The 12,568-nt window shown below is 46.1% G+C and overlaps 2 protein-coding genes across 6 annotated transcripts; both read left to right on the top strand.

Moving 5' to 3' along the window:
- Nucleotides 1-454: 454 nt before the first annotated feature.
- Nucleotides 455-5,535, top strand: tbpl2 (TATA box binding protein like 2). Of its 3 annotated transcripts, XM_077564933.1 has the most exons (9): nt 455-834; nt 2,754-2,943; nt 3,119-3,302; nt 3,596-3,683; nt 3,977-4,068; nt 4,151-4,318; nt 5,019-5,113; nt 5,203-5,309; nt 5,459-5,535. In XM_077564933.1, exons 1-8 carry the CDS (start codon nt 622-624, stop codon nt 5,277-5,279), a joined length of 1,107 nt encoding a protein of 368 aa, XP_077421059.1. In that variant the 5' UTR covers nt 455-621; the 3' UTR covers nt 5,280-5,309; nt 5,459-5,535. The 3 variants fall into 3 exon arrangements, with proteins under 3 accessions (XP_077421059.1, XP_077421052.1, XP_077421061.1); XM_077564926.1 differs by lacking the exon at nt 5,459-5,535 and having other exon boundaries at nt 5,203-5,420; XM_077564935.1 differs by lacking the exons at nt 4,151-4,318; nt 5,459-5,535 and having other exon boundaries at nt 5,203-5,420.
- A 390-nt stretch (nt 5,536-5,925) lies between these two features.
- On the top strand, nt 5,926-12,431 carry atg14 (autophagy related 14). 3 transcript variants are annotated; one of them, XM_077564895.1, is made up of 11 exons: nt 5,926-6,242; nt 6,922-6,984; nt 7,047-7,089; nt 7,152-7,233; nt 8,084-8,321; nt 9,167-9,396; nt 9,833-9,950; nt 10,030-10,120; nt 10,521-10,606; nt 10,671-10,845; nt 11,794-12,431. In XM_077564895.1, exons 1-11 carry the CDS (start codon nt 5,986-5,988, stop codon nt 11,914-11,916), a joined length of 1,506 nt encoding a protein of 501 aa, XP_077421021.1. In that variant the 5' UTR covers nt 5,926-5,985; the 3' UTR covers nt 11,917-12,431. The 3 variants fall into 3 exon arrangements, with proteins under 3 accessions (XP_077421021.1, XP_077421037.1, XP_077421029.1); XM_077564911.1 differs by having other exon boundaries at nt 6,121-6,242; nt 6,894-6,984; XM_077564903.1 differs by lacking the exon at nt 5,926-6,242 and adding an exon at nt 6,334-6,468.
- The last annotated feature ends 137 nt before the right edge of the window (nt 12,432-12,568 follow it).

The raw sequence follows: 12,568 nt of genomic DNA, 5'->3' as shown, positions 1-12,568 counted from the left end.
AATTTGTACTCGCACGCGTACGGCGAATGCACGTGCAGCGCGCGCACGTATTTTCATCGCGTAAATATGCATATGTACAAATGACCATTTTTATATATTGTATAACTTTATACTCATTTGTAATGAGACCACTGAAAGACTTTTGATTTGACTTGTCCTAACCTTTATACCACCTTTCCTAAACCTTAGTTGGAAAAGGTCATGGGGTCAAGGAGAGATGAAAAGGAGCTTCCTTTCGACTGCAGCTTTCCTTACCGATGTTGCGCAATCACGAGTGTTGATGATGTAAGTCTCAAGCTTGCTCTTTTTTGCTCTTCCAAGTTTGATACCTTTCTGGGGGGGGGGTTATCATATTTTGTGTTTTTTTGTAGTTACTTATGGAATTAAAAGTGTTTTGTTTTTTATTATTATTTATAATGTCCATCATGAGAATGTCTGAACGTCATCTATTACTTTCAAAGTTGCATGAGGGCACCTTTCTGAAAATGTCCCACAAACACTTCCGGGTCAACTCACACCAACAGAAAAGCAAAGTTGTGAAGCAAAATGAGAATCCAAATCGACTTTTCACCATCAAGTCCAACGATCTCCGACAGCCGCCATTTGTCAACAAACTGATTGATGTCAGAAAGCGCATTAGGAAGCGCTGACCGCACTGCCACCTGCAAGGTGTGTGCGTGTGCGTTAATCAGGATCAGATCGGATGCAGCTGTGCTTGTGCTCTTCCTTGCGGCCTGGAAAAAATGTCTTGGGAATTGTTGGCAGGGGACACGAGCTGGCCGAGTCATGGACGAGGCGGCGCTGGAGCGCTACTTTGATGACTCCATTGCAAATGTGAGCGATCGTCCGCCGACGCGTCGCTACTCGCGCTTCGCCGCTTTGTCTTTTCGTGCAGGATCGTAACGCAAGTGCACGTCTCTGGCGTGGTCAACATTGTTAGACAATCGAATGTAGCCGCTGCTCGGACGGAATTGTCATTCATAAAGTTGCTTTTGGAAATGCGAAGGCCAACAGAACGTCCTCGTTTGTTCACTTCCACTACCTGCGAAGACAACAATACTGGATGCTAGTTTTAATTTCGGCAACGAAAACTAACAAAAAACAAACTCAAATTGAAAACAACGTATATAGAATTTTTTAACCTAATTCTGGTTACTTAATTCTGTCTGTTAGCGAGAGCCACCACATCGTGATAACTTGCATTGATGTTTCTGCATTTGGCAATTTATTATTATATTATATTATTAGTATGGGATTTTTTTTTAATGGGCTTTAGGTGAACTGATGAATACACACACGCACGTACGCGCTCACCCATATACAAAAAAAAAAAAAGTATATATATGTATGTGTGTATATATATATATATATATATATATATATATATATATATATATATGTGTGTGTGTATATGTATATATATGTATATGTATTTTAAAAAAGAGGGAAAAAAAACATCTTTTTTTTTTAAAAAGGAGAGCAATGATGATGTCAAATCGAATGAACAATACTGAGCTCTCCTGAAAAGAAAAAAATTGAAAACAATTTCGTTAGCGAAAAAATAAATAAAATAAAACTAACTGAAACTACATTTGATGTTTACAAAGCTAACTAAAACTCGAATTATAGCAAAAATATCATTCATTTTAGTCTTTGGTCATTCATTTAATACACCTTTGGGAATGATTTTAAATGTGATTTGAAATATATTTGTTTCACCGGAATAAGGACGTTTGAAAGTGACGTCGTCAGCAGCCGCCAATAGAAAAGCGCCTCCAGATGTCGTCGCTAAATAAGAAAAGAGTTACTTTTTTCGTTTGACCGCCGTGTTTATTAAATATTGCACACAAGCAGAGGTGGCAAATCCAGGTCCGGAAAGTCAAAACCCTGCCACAGTTTGGCTTTAACCTCAGGTGCTAGCTAGCGAGCTAGTTCCCTCGCTAGGTGCTCGTTTACATGCTAGGGAGCTAGCTTGCTAGCATCAATGGCTAAAGCCAAACTGTGGCAGGGTTTTTACTCTCTGGACCTGGATTTGACACCTCTGCGCACAACTAATATATATTAAAAAAAAAATAAACACAGAACCACCCTGAAAACTAATTAAAACAAACAAAAACAAAAAAAAAACTCAAAACGAAATAAAACCTAAAGTGAAAATTCCAAAACTGTTATAACCCTCGTCAACACATATTTTTACCTTTTTTTAAAAAATCAATTAAAAAAAACATTTCAAACTAGAAAACCCTCCTTGATAAACAATAACTGGGACAAAATCAGTATGCATTTTCATCAACTAATGAAGACGAGACGAAAATGTACTTCACTTCATAAAAACTGGACTCAAATCTTTGGACATTTTAGTTCATAAACAAAGACGAGACGAAAATGAATTGATTTGATCAAATCTGGTCTAATCTGTCATGTGACGAACGTTGACAGTTCTTGTTGACTAAAACTAGACCAATAAAGCTTTGTTTTCTTAAATAATCAAAGACTAAAATGCTAGATTTAAAGGCGACTCAAAATGGAACGTGATGAGGTGGACTAACTCTGATCAAAACTAACAAGCGTGATTGAAACTGGACTAAAACGGACTCCATTTAAAAATAAGGGATGAAGTTAGCACGACTGCATCGAATGTAGTTGATGAACTTTCGTCGTTTAACAGAATTCACATCCACCTTCGGTGCAACATCCACAACACAATGGATGAATTCAGTGTTGATGTCTTTTTTTTATTTTCTCCGGGTCAGGACTCGGGCTTCCTGACCGGGGAGGACGCGGAGCTCCCGAGCGCGGCCGACCCGCTGCCGCGCCCCACGAAAGCGAGCGGCGAGTTGGCGGACGACCTGGACCTCAGCTTCCTGCCGGACGAGCTCGGCGCCAACAACAACAACAACAACAACAACAACAGCAACAGCAACAGCACGCACGAGGCGGAAGGTAGCGGCGCCGGACGGCTTCCGCTACTGTTTTTTGACATTGACAAATGAAGCTTCATGAAGCACCTGTAATATGTTTTTATTTCTATAATGCTACTAAGCCTGTACAGAGATGAAAAATGTCAGAGTAGAGTATTAGTACTTGATTACTTTGACGCAGGTTTGTTTGATGACAGGAAGTGGCAGCGGCGAGGGCGTCGCCCCGACGCCCCGCCACGAAGGTGAAGATGAAGATCGGCCTTCTTCCTCATCCTCGCATTTGGCCAACGACAGCGCCATCTTCTGCCCCATGACCCCCATGACCCCTATGACCCCCGTGACCCCCATGACGGAGAGGTCAGGGATCGTCCCGCAGCTGCAGTAAGGTCCAGCTGTTATATTGTGTCGCATGCGTGCTTTGTGTTTTGCGTGCGAGTTCATGTGAACGTTGTCTCCACAACCGGTTCCTGTTCCTGTTCCCGTTCAATTTCTTGATCCTGTCGGAGCATGATCCTGTATCCCATCCTGTTGCTGCCCATGTTCTTTTTCCTGCTCGAGTTCCTGATAGCGCGCAAGTTCTTGTTCCTATTCAGGTTGTCCATGTTGCTGTTCATGTTCCTGCTCCAGTTCATCACCCTGTGCATGCTGTCACTCCTGTATTTGTGTGCACGCAGGAACATTGTCTCCACGGTCAACCTGAGTTGTCCTCTGGACCTCAAGTTTATCGCCCTTCAAGCCAGAAACGCAGAGTACAACCCCAAGGTAGCCCGAGCCAACCGCCGCGCTTGAAGGCTTTTAGCTCAGCGTGTTTCACTTGGCATCACGTCTGCCGTTAGCATGTTTAGTGCAGCACATTTAGCATTAGTATGTTTAGCTTGGCACGTTTAACATCAGCATGCTTAGCACAACAAAAAAAATCAGCTCAGCATGTTTAGCATTAGTAGCCTGTTTAGCTCGGCATGATTAGCTTATCATGTTTAGCGTAGCATGTTTAGCTTTAGGACGTGGAGCTCAACACGTTTAGCATTCTCGGCAGTGTGTTTTGGCGTTTGCAGCGCTTCGCCGCAGTTATCATGAGGATCCGCGAGCCCAGAACCACGGCGCTGATCTTCAGTTCCGGCAAGATGGTCTGCACCGGAGCCAAGAGGTTGGTACGGTCGGGCCGGTCGTCCCGTTGGATCCCGCTCCGGTCGCACTTTGAGACGGCGCTCTTGTGTGAGTGCGCGCAGCGAGGAGCAGTCGCGACTGGCAGCCCGGAAGTACGCCCGCGTGGTGCAGAAGTTGGGCTTCCCCGCTCGCTTCCTGGACTTCAAGATCCAGAACATGGTGGCCAGCTGCGACGTCTGCTTCCCCATCCGGCTGGAGGGCCTGGTTCTGACCCACCAGCAGTTCAGCAGGTGGCGGCTTCCGCGCGCCGCTCAATGTCGTCGCTCATCCTGCTACTGAGCATGTTCTTGTTCCCGCTCAGTCTTGTTCATCTTGCTGTTCTTCTTCCTGTTCTGTCCCTGCAACTTCTTCCTTAATGGTCATTTTCCTGTTCCTGCTCATACTCCCTACCTGTTCCTGCTTGCTCATGTTGTCCATCTTGCTACATTGCATGTTTGCGTTCTGGCTCAAGTTCTCAATCTGGTAACTGTTGTGCTAAAGTTTTATTTTAAATCCTGATTCTGTGCATGTTCTTGTTCCTGATCAACTTCTCTATCCAGTTACTGCTGAAGTTCCCAATCTTGTTCCTGCTCAAATATTTGAAGGTTGTCAGTCACGTTGCCGTCCACGTTCTTGTTTCGTGTTCTTAATCTTACTGTAGATGTTCTTGTTCCTGCTCAGTTTTTCTATCCTGTTTTCAGTTTTGTTACTGTTGTAATTTCATGTTCTCGATGTTGTTGATCCTGTTAGTGTAAATGTTCCTGCTGAAGTTCTCTATCATGTCCCTGCGCATGATCTTCGTCTTGTCACTGTCTAGATCCTGGTCCTGTACATGTTGTTTCTGCTCCAGATGCTTTCCCATCTTATCGGTGTTCCCGTTCTTGTTGCTGTTCCTGCTGATGTTGTCGTGTTTATTGACGGGCTAACTGGACTGTTCTTGTGCCTGTGCAGTTACGAGCCCGAGTTGTTTCCGGGCCTGATCTACCGGATGGTGAAACCTCGGATCGTTCTGCTCATCTTCGTGTCGGGGAAAGTCGTCCTGACGGGTAAGCGTCCGACGGGTCGGCGTCCGACGGGTCGGCGTCCGACCCGTCGTTCAATCGATAGACTGCCGATCAATGGCGTTTTGTTGCAGGCGCCAAAGAGCGTGGCGAGATCTACGAAGCCTTTGAGAACATCTACCCCATCTTGAGAGGCTTCCGCAAGCAGTGACAACTCTGTGATGTCACTTCCTGCTCATTTGTAAATATTTGCGCTTTTTTTATGTTGTTGATGGGACTTTGTTTTAGACGTTCACCATTGGAACAGAAAAGTGTAAAGAAAAGAAAATAATAAAAATGTCGACAAACTCAAGTTGAAAGGATTTGATTTGATTTTTTCTGTCGTGTCAGGGTACATATAGAGAAACGGATTGGTCGCCAGCCAATGTCATGACACGAGCAATGGAGTGGTCGCCCATCAATGACGGTGTTAATCACTTTTCTTCTTTTGTTCTTTTGTGCAAAAATGTTTAATTTAATAAAAGAATAGTGTGGTTTTCATTTTCTTTTTTTTTTGGTCTGTTTAATAGAAAATGACTAAAACTTTTTTTTTTGGGGGGGGGGGTAAATATGAAAATGATCTATTTTTTGTACATTTGATTAAAAACAAAACAAAATATATATATTTACATATATATATATTGATTGACCCTAGTGGCGAGTCAATCCAATTTTTGACCAAAACTGAGTTACAGCATTTTAATTGACGCCAAGAGGGGGAAAAAAACCAAACCTGCACGTTGCCATTGTTGACGTTCGGCGCAAGCCGCGCCCAGCAAGGGTGACGTCACAAGAAGCCAACCAGAACCCGGAAGCGTAGCACCGATCGCCTAGCCGTCTGACGTCACCATGGAAGGCTAGCTGTTAGCCCCGCTAGCATGGCGTCCTCAGCGGGGCCCCCGCTGCTCGCCGCAGAAGACCGAGCGGCCCCTTGCCCGGCGGGCGGGCCGCCGCCAGCGCCTCCTCGCCCGCAGCTGGCCGCCGGCGTCATGGCGGAGTCGGTGGACGACGCGGAGGGTCTTTTCGTGGCGGTGGAGCGCTGCCCGCTGTGCAGCACGTCTCGCCGGAGGCTGACGTGTGCCCGCTGCGTGCACGCCGGAGACTTCGTGTACTTGGACGGCAGGAACGCGGAGAGGTGAGAGAAGAGCGAGCAACGCGGAACTCCGCGATGGAGTTCAACATAAACGTTTGACCTCCACGTATTACGCCTATAAACTGATGATGTCATCAAATCTCCTCTTTACGTCGGCGTCATTGTCAGCCCTCCAAAAACATCCAAACAACATGGAGCGCCTGAGCTCGCCAAATACGTAGCATTCGCAAAATATGACAACACGGAACGACTTATTTCTTCTCCGAAGGTTAACAACGCGCTTCAATTTCATTCCTTGAGTGTTTAGCTGAAGTTTAAACACGAGACACAAACACGTTGTTTACGTCCGTGTTAGCCGCGTTAGCACTGCAGCTAATTGGAGCTCTGTTAGCTGTTAGCCGAGTAGATGGCTTGTTGCTAAAGGAAGTCAAACGCTCGCTTCTCCCACAAAATGCTACTTGACGTTGCCGTGTAACGTAAAATTCAACTTAAATGTCACACATTCATTTTGGCAGGTTTTTAATAAAATACTTTCTGTTCGGTGAGAGTAGAGATATTTTGTATAGTATTATTTATTGCCCCCATCATGTCACTTCGTTTTTTATCGTGTGTGTTGCGAATAGATGTGACAGCACTTTGGTCATCACTGCTTTTAAAGGCGCTCCATAATAACATTGGCATTACAATTGCCAGCTTTTGAAACGAGTCCATAATGTGGCAGGTGTGCAGACAAGATGGCAAGACTCAAGAAGCTGAAGGAAGAAAAGGAGCAGCTGCAGCAGAGGTGAGAGGTCACGCGGTGTTGAATGTCAACCGTCACATAAACCGCCTCCTCCTCATCCTCAGGCTACTCCACAGCATGCGCGGGAAGTTGCGGACCGACGAGACGGTGAGTTTGGCGAGTTGGCGGCGTGTTTGGCAAAAAGTGGCTGGTGACGACGTTGTGTGCAGAAGTGGAAGATGATGTGGTGCCGCGTGAAGATGGAGCAGATCAAGGAGGCGCTGATCGACGCGCGGCAGGATGTTAAGAGCGGTGAGCGCACGTTTGGTTTGTCTGGTGAGCTCGCGGCGTCTCCAGACATCAAAATATCTTTCATTTGTTTCAATTCGGGATATTTTTTAATCAGCGGTTCTCAACCTTTTTTCAGTGACCCCCGTGTGAAATATTCTTTCAGCCAAGTAGCCCCGAACCAGCGCAGAGCATTTCGGATTGAAAACAATAAGAATTTAAAGCGAGTGCATTGTCTGATTTATTCATTATTGATTTGTGGTCTCGTGAACTGTTAGGAAATAAAAAAAATGCAACAATAAAGAATTAAATAAATAAATAATTTAATTATGAAGAAAGATTTGTGTGCATACAAATTATTATCAACATAAAGTGCCATCTTTTGGGATCAAAGTAAAGCTCTGTTTTCAAAAATTAATAATGAACTGACTTTAAAACTTTTAACTTGAACGTTTCCTTTTTTTTGTCGTGTGTTTAGTTTTACCGTTAACTCCAACTGGGGTGTCATTAAACAGCTTAAAGGATGCTGGGAGGCAACAAAATAACTTGCGCTACACACTTGCTAGCTGCTAATGCTACGCAAAGCAAAATGGTGCATTCAGGGCACTTTCATCGCGTTGGAAACTTCGCTTTTCTTCAATTATAACGTTTTATAATCGGCCATTGGACACAATTGGCCGATTTTTTGGGCAGATGTTTGAAGGCCAGTCATCGTCCGATTATAATCAGCGGCCGATTAATCGGTCGGGCCCGACATGGTATCGACAATATGAATTCCAGGTAGTGGAACGAAGCCGTTAAATGTTGCCGTGTCACGTCATGAGTTGATGTCCCATTTCAAGTCACCTCACCGACTTTGCGTGATCCGCCGCAGACCAGGAGCTGCTGCTGCTCTCCCAGGAGGAACGGCAGCGCCTCCAGCGCCGCGCCAGCCGCCACCGGCAGAAGCAGGAGAAGATCGAGCGGCACAACCGCCGTCTGTGCGACATGCTGGAGCGACGCAAGCAGGAGCTGCGCGAGCGCTTGGCCCAGCTGGCCGCCACCCGCCGCGGTCACGTCACCGAGCTGATGGCGCACATCTTCCCCACGCGGGAAGAGAAGGCCTGCAGCAGGTGAGCCACGCTGGCGGCCATCTTGCGTGTGTGGGGGTGATCGGCGTGCTAATGTTGTATCGGAGGAGGTTTTTTTTTTTTTACCAAATATCGGAATCGGTTTTATTGGCCCTAAAAACATTCATATCAGTCAGTTTTATACAGTTTCCAAAACTTTATTGAGACAAGCCACATACAATACTTACAAAAAGAAAAAAAAACTTTTAGTTTTCTAAACTTTGTTTTTAAACTCCCTGTAGCCCTTTTGGATTAAAAAAAAAAAAAGTAAAATATAAATAAAATGCATTATTATTAATTAGGGGTGTCACAATTAGTGCATTCATTTTGAGTTAATTTCAAGTTCTTTTAATGCCATGTCCAAATTTTGCCGTAAATAGTATTGCACATATTTGTGGAGACTGTCAAGTTGTATTTTACAATTTTAAGTTACTTCATGTTAAAAGATTAGATTGCTCTTAATATGAGAAGCTGAGCTGTCACCAATGTCTCACAAATGCAATTATGCCATCTAGTGGCAGAAAAAAATGACCAACACGAATCGATATAATTATGAATTATTATGAAATTACTGTATCAATGGCTAAAAAAATGCAGTCATGTTTCTATTATTTAAAAAAACATTCCCCACTTTTACTGTATGTTAAGAGTATGAAATCTTCGTACATTTAGAACAGATCTCAAATTTAACTATTAAAGTCATGTGATTAATTCCGATAAAAAAAAATGTAATCGCCTGACACTCTCATTATTAATATTAAGATGGCAGCAAAGCCCAACTTTTGTCTACTCACGTCAACATAGTTCATCGCTCAAAGCTAACAGGCTAATGCCCCCCCCCCCCCCAGAGACCCCGCCGACGTGGTGTCGGAGTGCGACGCGGCGCTGACGTCCAGCACGGTGAGCGAGCTGGCGGAGGCGCGCAGGACCACGTACCTGTCGGGCCGCTGGATCTGGGACGACCAGAACGGGGAGACCAGCGTCAGCATCACGGGGCCCGCCGTCACCCTGCCCAGCAACGGCGACTGCTCCGCCTACTACAACTGGGTGGACGAGAAGAACGCCAGTCACGGCCCAGGTTGGTCTCGCGGCGCGCGTGCACGCGAGGACGTGAGCCCAATCGGGACGCGGAGTTGACTTGGAGAAAATAGAGATTGGTTGTCAAAACTAGACAAGTTTAAGTTTGGCCTTCTTAAGACATCCAGAAACTCCGGGAACGTTTTGCTAGTTTGAAAACAAAAATGTCTAAGACGGGGAGGGGGGAAAAAAAATCAACATTTTGCAATCAAAATATCCTGCAAGCGTTGGAATTTGTATTTTTCAAATGTTGATGTCCCAAAAACAATTTTCAACCGAAAATGATTATCGGCTTGAAATATGGTTTGACGGCCGCCGCGACTCGACGACGACTCCGCAGCTTCTGACAAAACATCTCCAGCTTGTGCACGGCCGCGATGCATTTTGATGGATTTCTGTGTTGGTTTTGGTCGGTCTTGATGAGTTTTGCGTTTCAGAACTGGAGCACGTGAACCCGGCCCACACCATCAGCGCCGCCCTGTGCTACGCCACGCAGCTGCTCACCGTCTTGTCGCACATCCTGGACGTTTGCCTCCCCAAGAAGCTGTGCAACAGGTGGGGGGGGGGGGGGGGAATGCCGGCTGGCTCGCGACCCTTGACCCCGCGCTCACCGTTTTTCTTCTTGTTCCTGCAGCGAGTTCTGCGGCGACAACCTGAGTCGCTTCCGCTTCACGCGTGCGCTCAACCGGCTCAACACCAACACGCTGCACCTGTGCTTCTCGCAGGTAACCGCGGCAACCGCTCGCTCACGCGGCCACAGCGCGCGCGTGTGTGTGAAATTAAATTTGAGTTATTTATAGTTATTACGTCAACTAAAATAAACTTGTCACAGCTCAGCTTGCTGTTGAGCCGCGATTGGTCATTGAACCCTGAGCAAGTGTCATTTGTCAGGTCCAGAAAGTCCGAACCCTGCCCCAGTTTGGCTTGAGCCCCCGATGCTAAGGAGCTAGCTAGCAGGAAACCAGCACCACGGGAGCTAGCTAAGGAGCTAACTAGCATCAGGGCCTCAAGCCAAACTGTGGCAGGGTTCGGACTTTCTGGACCTGCATTTGTCACCGCCCGAATGTGACCGGTGTGCCACTTGGAGTCCAAAACGGACGATACGTTTGTTGTGTGTGCGTGCAGCACGTGGACTGCGACCACCTCCACCCGCACCACACCCTCCGCAACATCATGTTCCTGGTCTCGGCCGACAACGCCAACCTGGGCAGGTGAGGCCGCCGCGTGGCGACGTCGACGCGTGCGCCAGCGCTGACCACGCCCCCTCCGCCGCAGGACGGGTCCGTTCGAGGTGAGCGCCGACCTGGAGGAGTCGATGGAGTTCGTGGAGCCGGAGGCCTCGGGCGCCGCCGAGGAAAGCGGCGAGGAGGCCGTCAGCGACGACGAGACCGACCTCGGCACCGAGTGGGAGACCGTCCCCAGTCCCAGGTTCTGCGACATTCCCTCGCAGGTAGCGTGCGTGCGTGCGTGCGTCTTCCCGTCACCACACAAACATTATTAACACCGTTCGATTCAGAATTGATTTTTGATTCAAAACCATTTGATTGACTGATTTTGGCTTCAACGTATTAAAAATGGAACGATATCCAAAAATCACAATACGAGATTATCACGATATGAAGGTCACGATACGATAATTATCACGATATCGCGGGGAGGTCGCGATACGAAAAAAGGTCACAATATTGTGAAAGAAAAAGAACTCGTACTAAAAAAAAAAGCACAATCTTGTGCTTTTGTACAAAACAGCAATGAATATAAACAACCTAAAGAATCTCTCATAAAACTTCATTTCGAGGCACACATTGACTTCCTCCACATATTGACTCGATTCGCAAGCAAATGAATGACGTTCCCTTCATCTGACCATTAGCGTGGGAACATAGAAGGGACAAAACATGCCTTGTGAAAATTCAAGTGCACTAAAACACGAACCACCAGAGGGTGCTAGAACTTCACACCTGGAAATCAACCTGACTTGACGTGACCTTTGTCTTCTTTAAGTTTTTGTTTATTGTTATGCCACAAAAGTGGCAGTTCTAAATAAAATCATGATAATAACTGAGATTGGAAGAAAAAATATATGGGGGGGGGGGCTTGTGTTGTACTGAAAAGTAGAGATGCACGATAATGCTATTTTCAACCGATACCGATAAACCAATCATTTAGAAAGTGCCGATGTCGATAACTGATAAGCCGATAATTGTTTGCAAAATTCACTTGAATGCAAATCTTCTTTAAGTCCTCCTAAATGATGTGATTTGTCTGTCTGACGTCCAATTGGCGGATAATTATCGGCCGGCGATCTCATCGAGCATCCCGACTGAAAAGTGAAATACAACTGAAGTGTGCTTGGCAAACGTATGTAATTGTGAAGGCGATGTCGTCCCGCCCGCAGCCCATGGATCTGTCCCAGAGCGCGCTGCAGGTGTCCCAGCCGTCCATCAACACGGGAGGCATGATCTCGTCCGCGGCCGCCTCCGTCACGTCCTGGTTCCGAGCGTACACGGGCCAGCGCTGACCTTTCACCTTTGGGCCCTCGCAACTCGGATGGGGGGAGAAAAATGGCGCGAGGGGGACACGTGTCGCCTTGGAGACCACCGCCTCACCTTGTTGTTGTTTTTTGCTTCTTTGATTGCGTGAAAGAGGACAACGGTTACCGTGGCGACGAGAGACTCTGTTTACAAAAGTCTTTGGATTGACACTAACCTTTTACCAAACTCACAATGGGACAAATGATGACACTTTTGCGCTGGTACCGGTTCTACCCCGAAAGTGTGTGCTCGCTTTTCCATGACACTTTTTGCAGCGTAATCCTTCTTTCGAACCTGATTGGCTGACGGCTGGACTCCACTTCATACATCCATTTCCTGCTTTGAAAAAAAAAAAGAAAGCGTCGACAGCACACACGGCTTGTAATGGAAACGCAGCGGAAAGCAGGCCGAGCGAGGCCGAGCGAGGCCGTTGCTTGTGGAAGCCATTTTGGAAACGCGACAATGTTTGGCGTGTTCTCTTTAATAAAGTTTTTTTTTTTTACTTTGTTTCATGCAATCCTTAATAGTATTAATATTGTACGATAGCGTAGCCTAGCAATACAGTACTACTACAGTAGAGTATTTTTTTGTACTGTACCCATTGTGTACTTATTGTGCACTAATCGTAGCATTGTGTTA

This window comes from Vanacampus margaritifer, chromosome 1, assembly GCF_051991255.1.
Source record: "Vanacampus margaritifer isolate UIUO_Vmar chromosome 1, RoL_Vmar_1.0, whole genome shotgun sequence".
In the NCBI taxonomy this organism is placed as follows: domain Eukaryota; kingdom Metazoa; phylum Chordata; class Actinopteri; order Syngnathiformes; family Syngnathidae; genus Vanacampus; species Vanacampus margaritifer.
The sequence above is the reverse complement of the archived record's forward strand: the minus strand, read 5'-3'. Positions and strand labels throughout refer to the sequence as shown.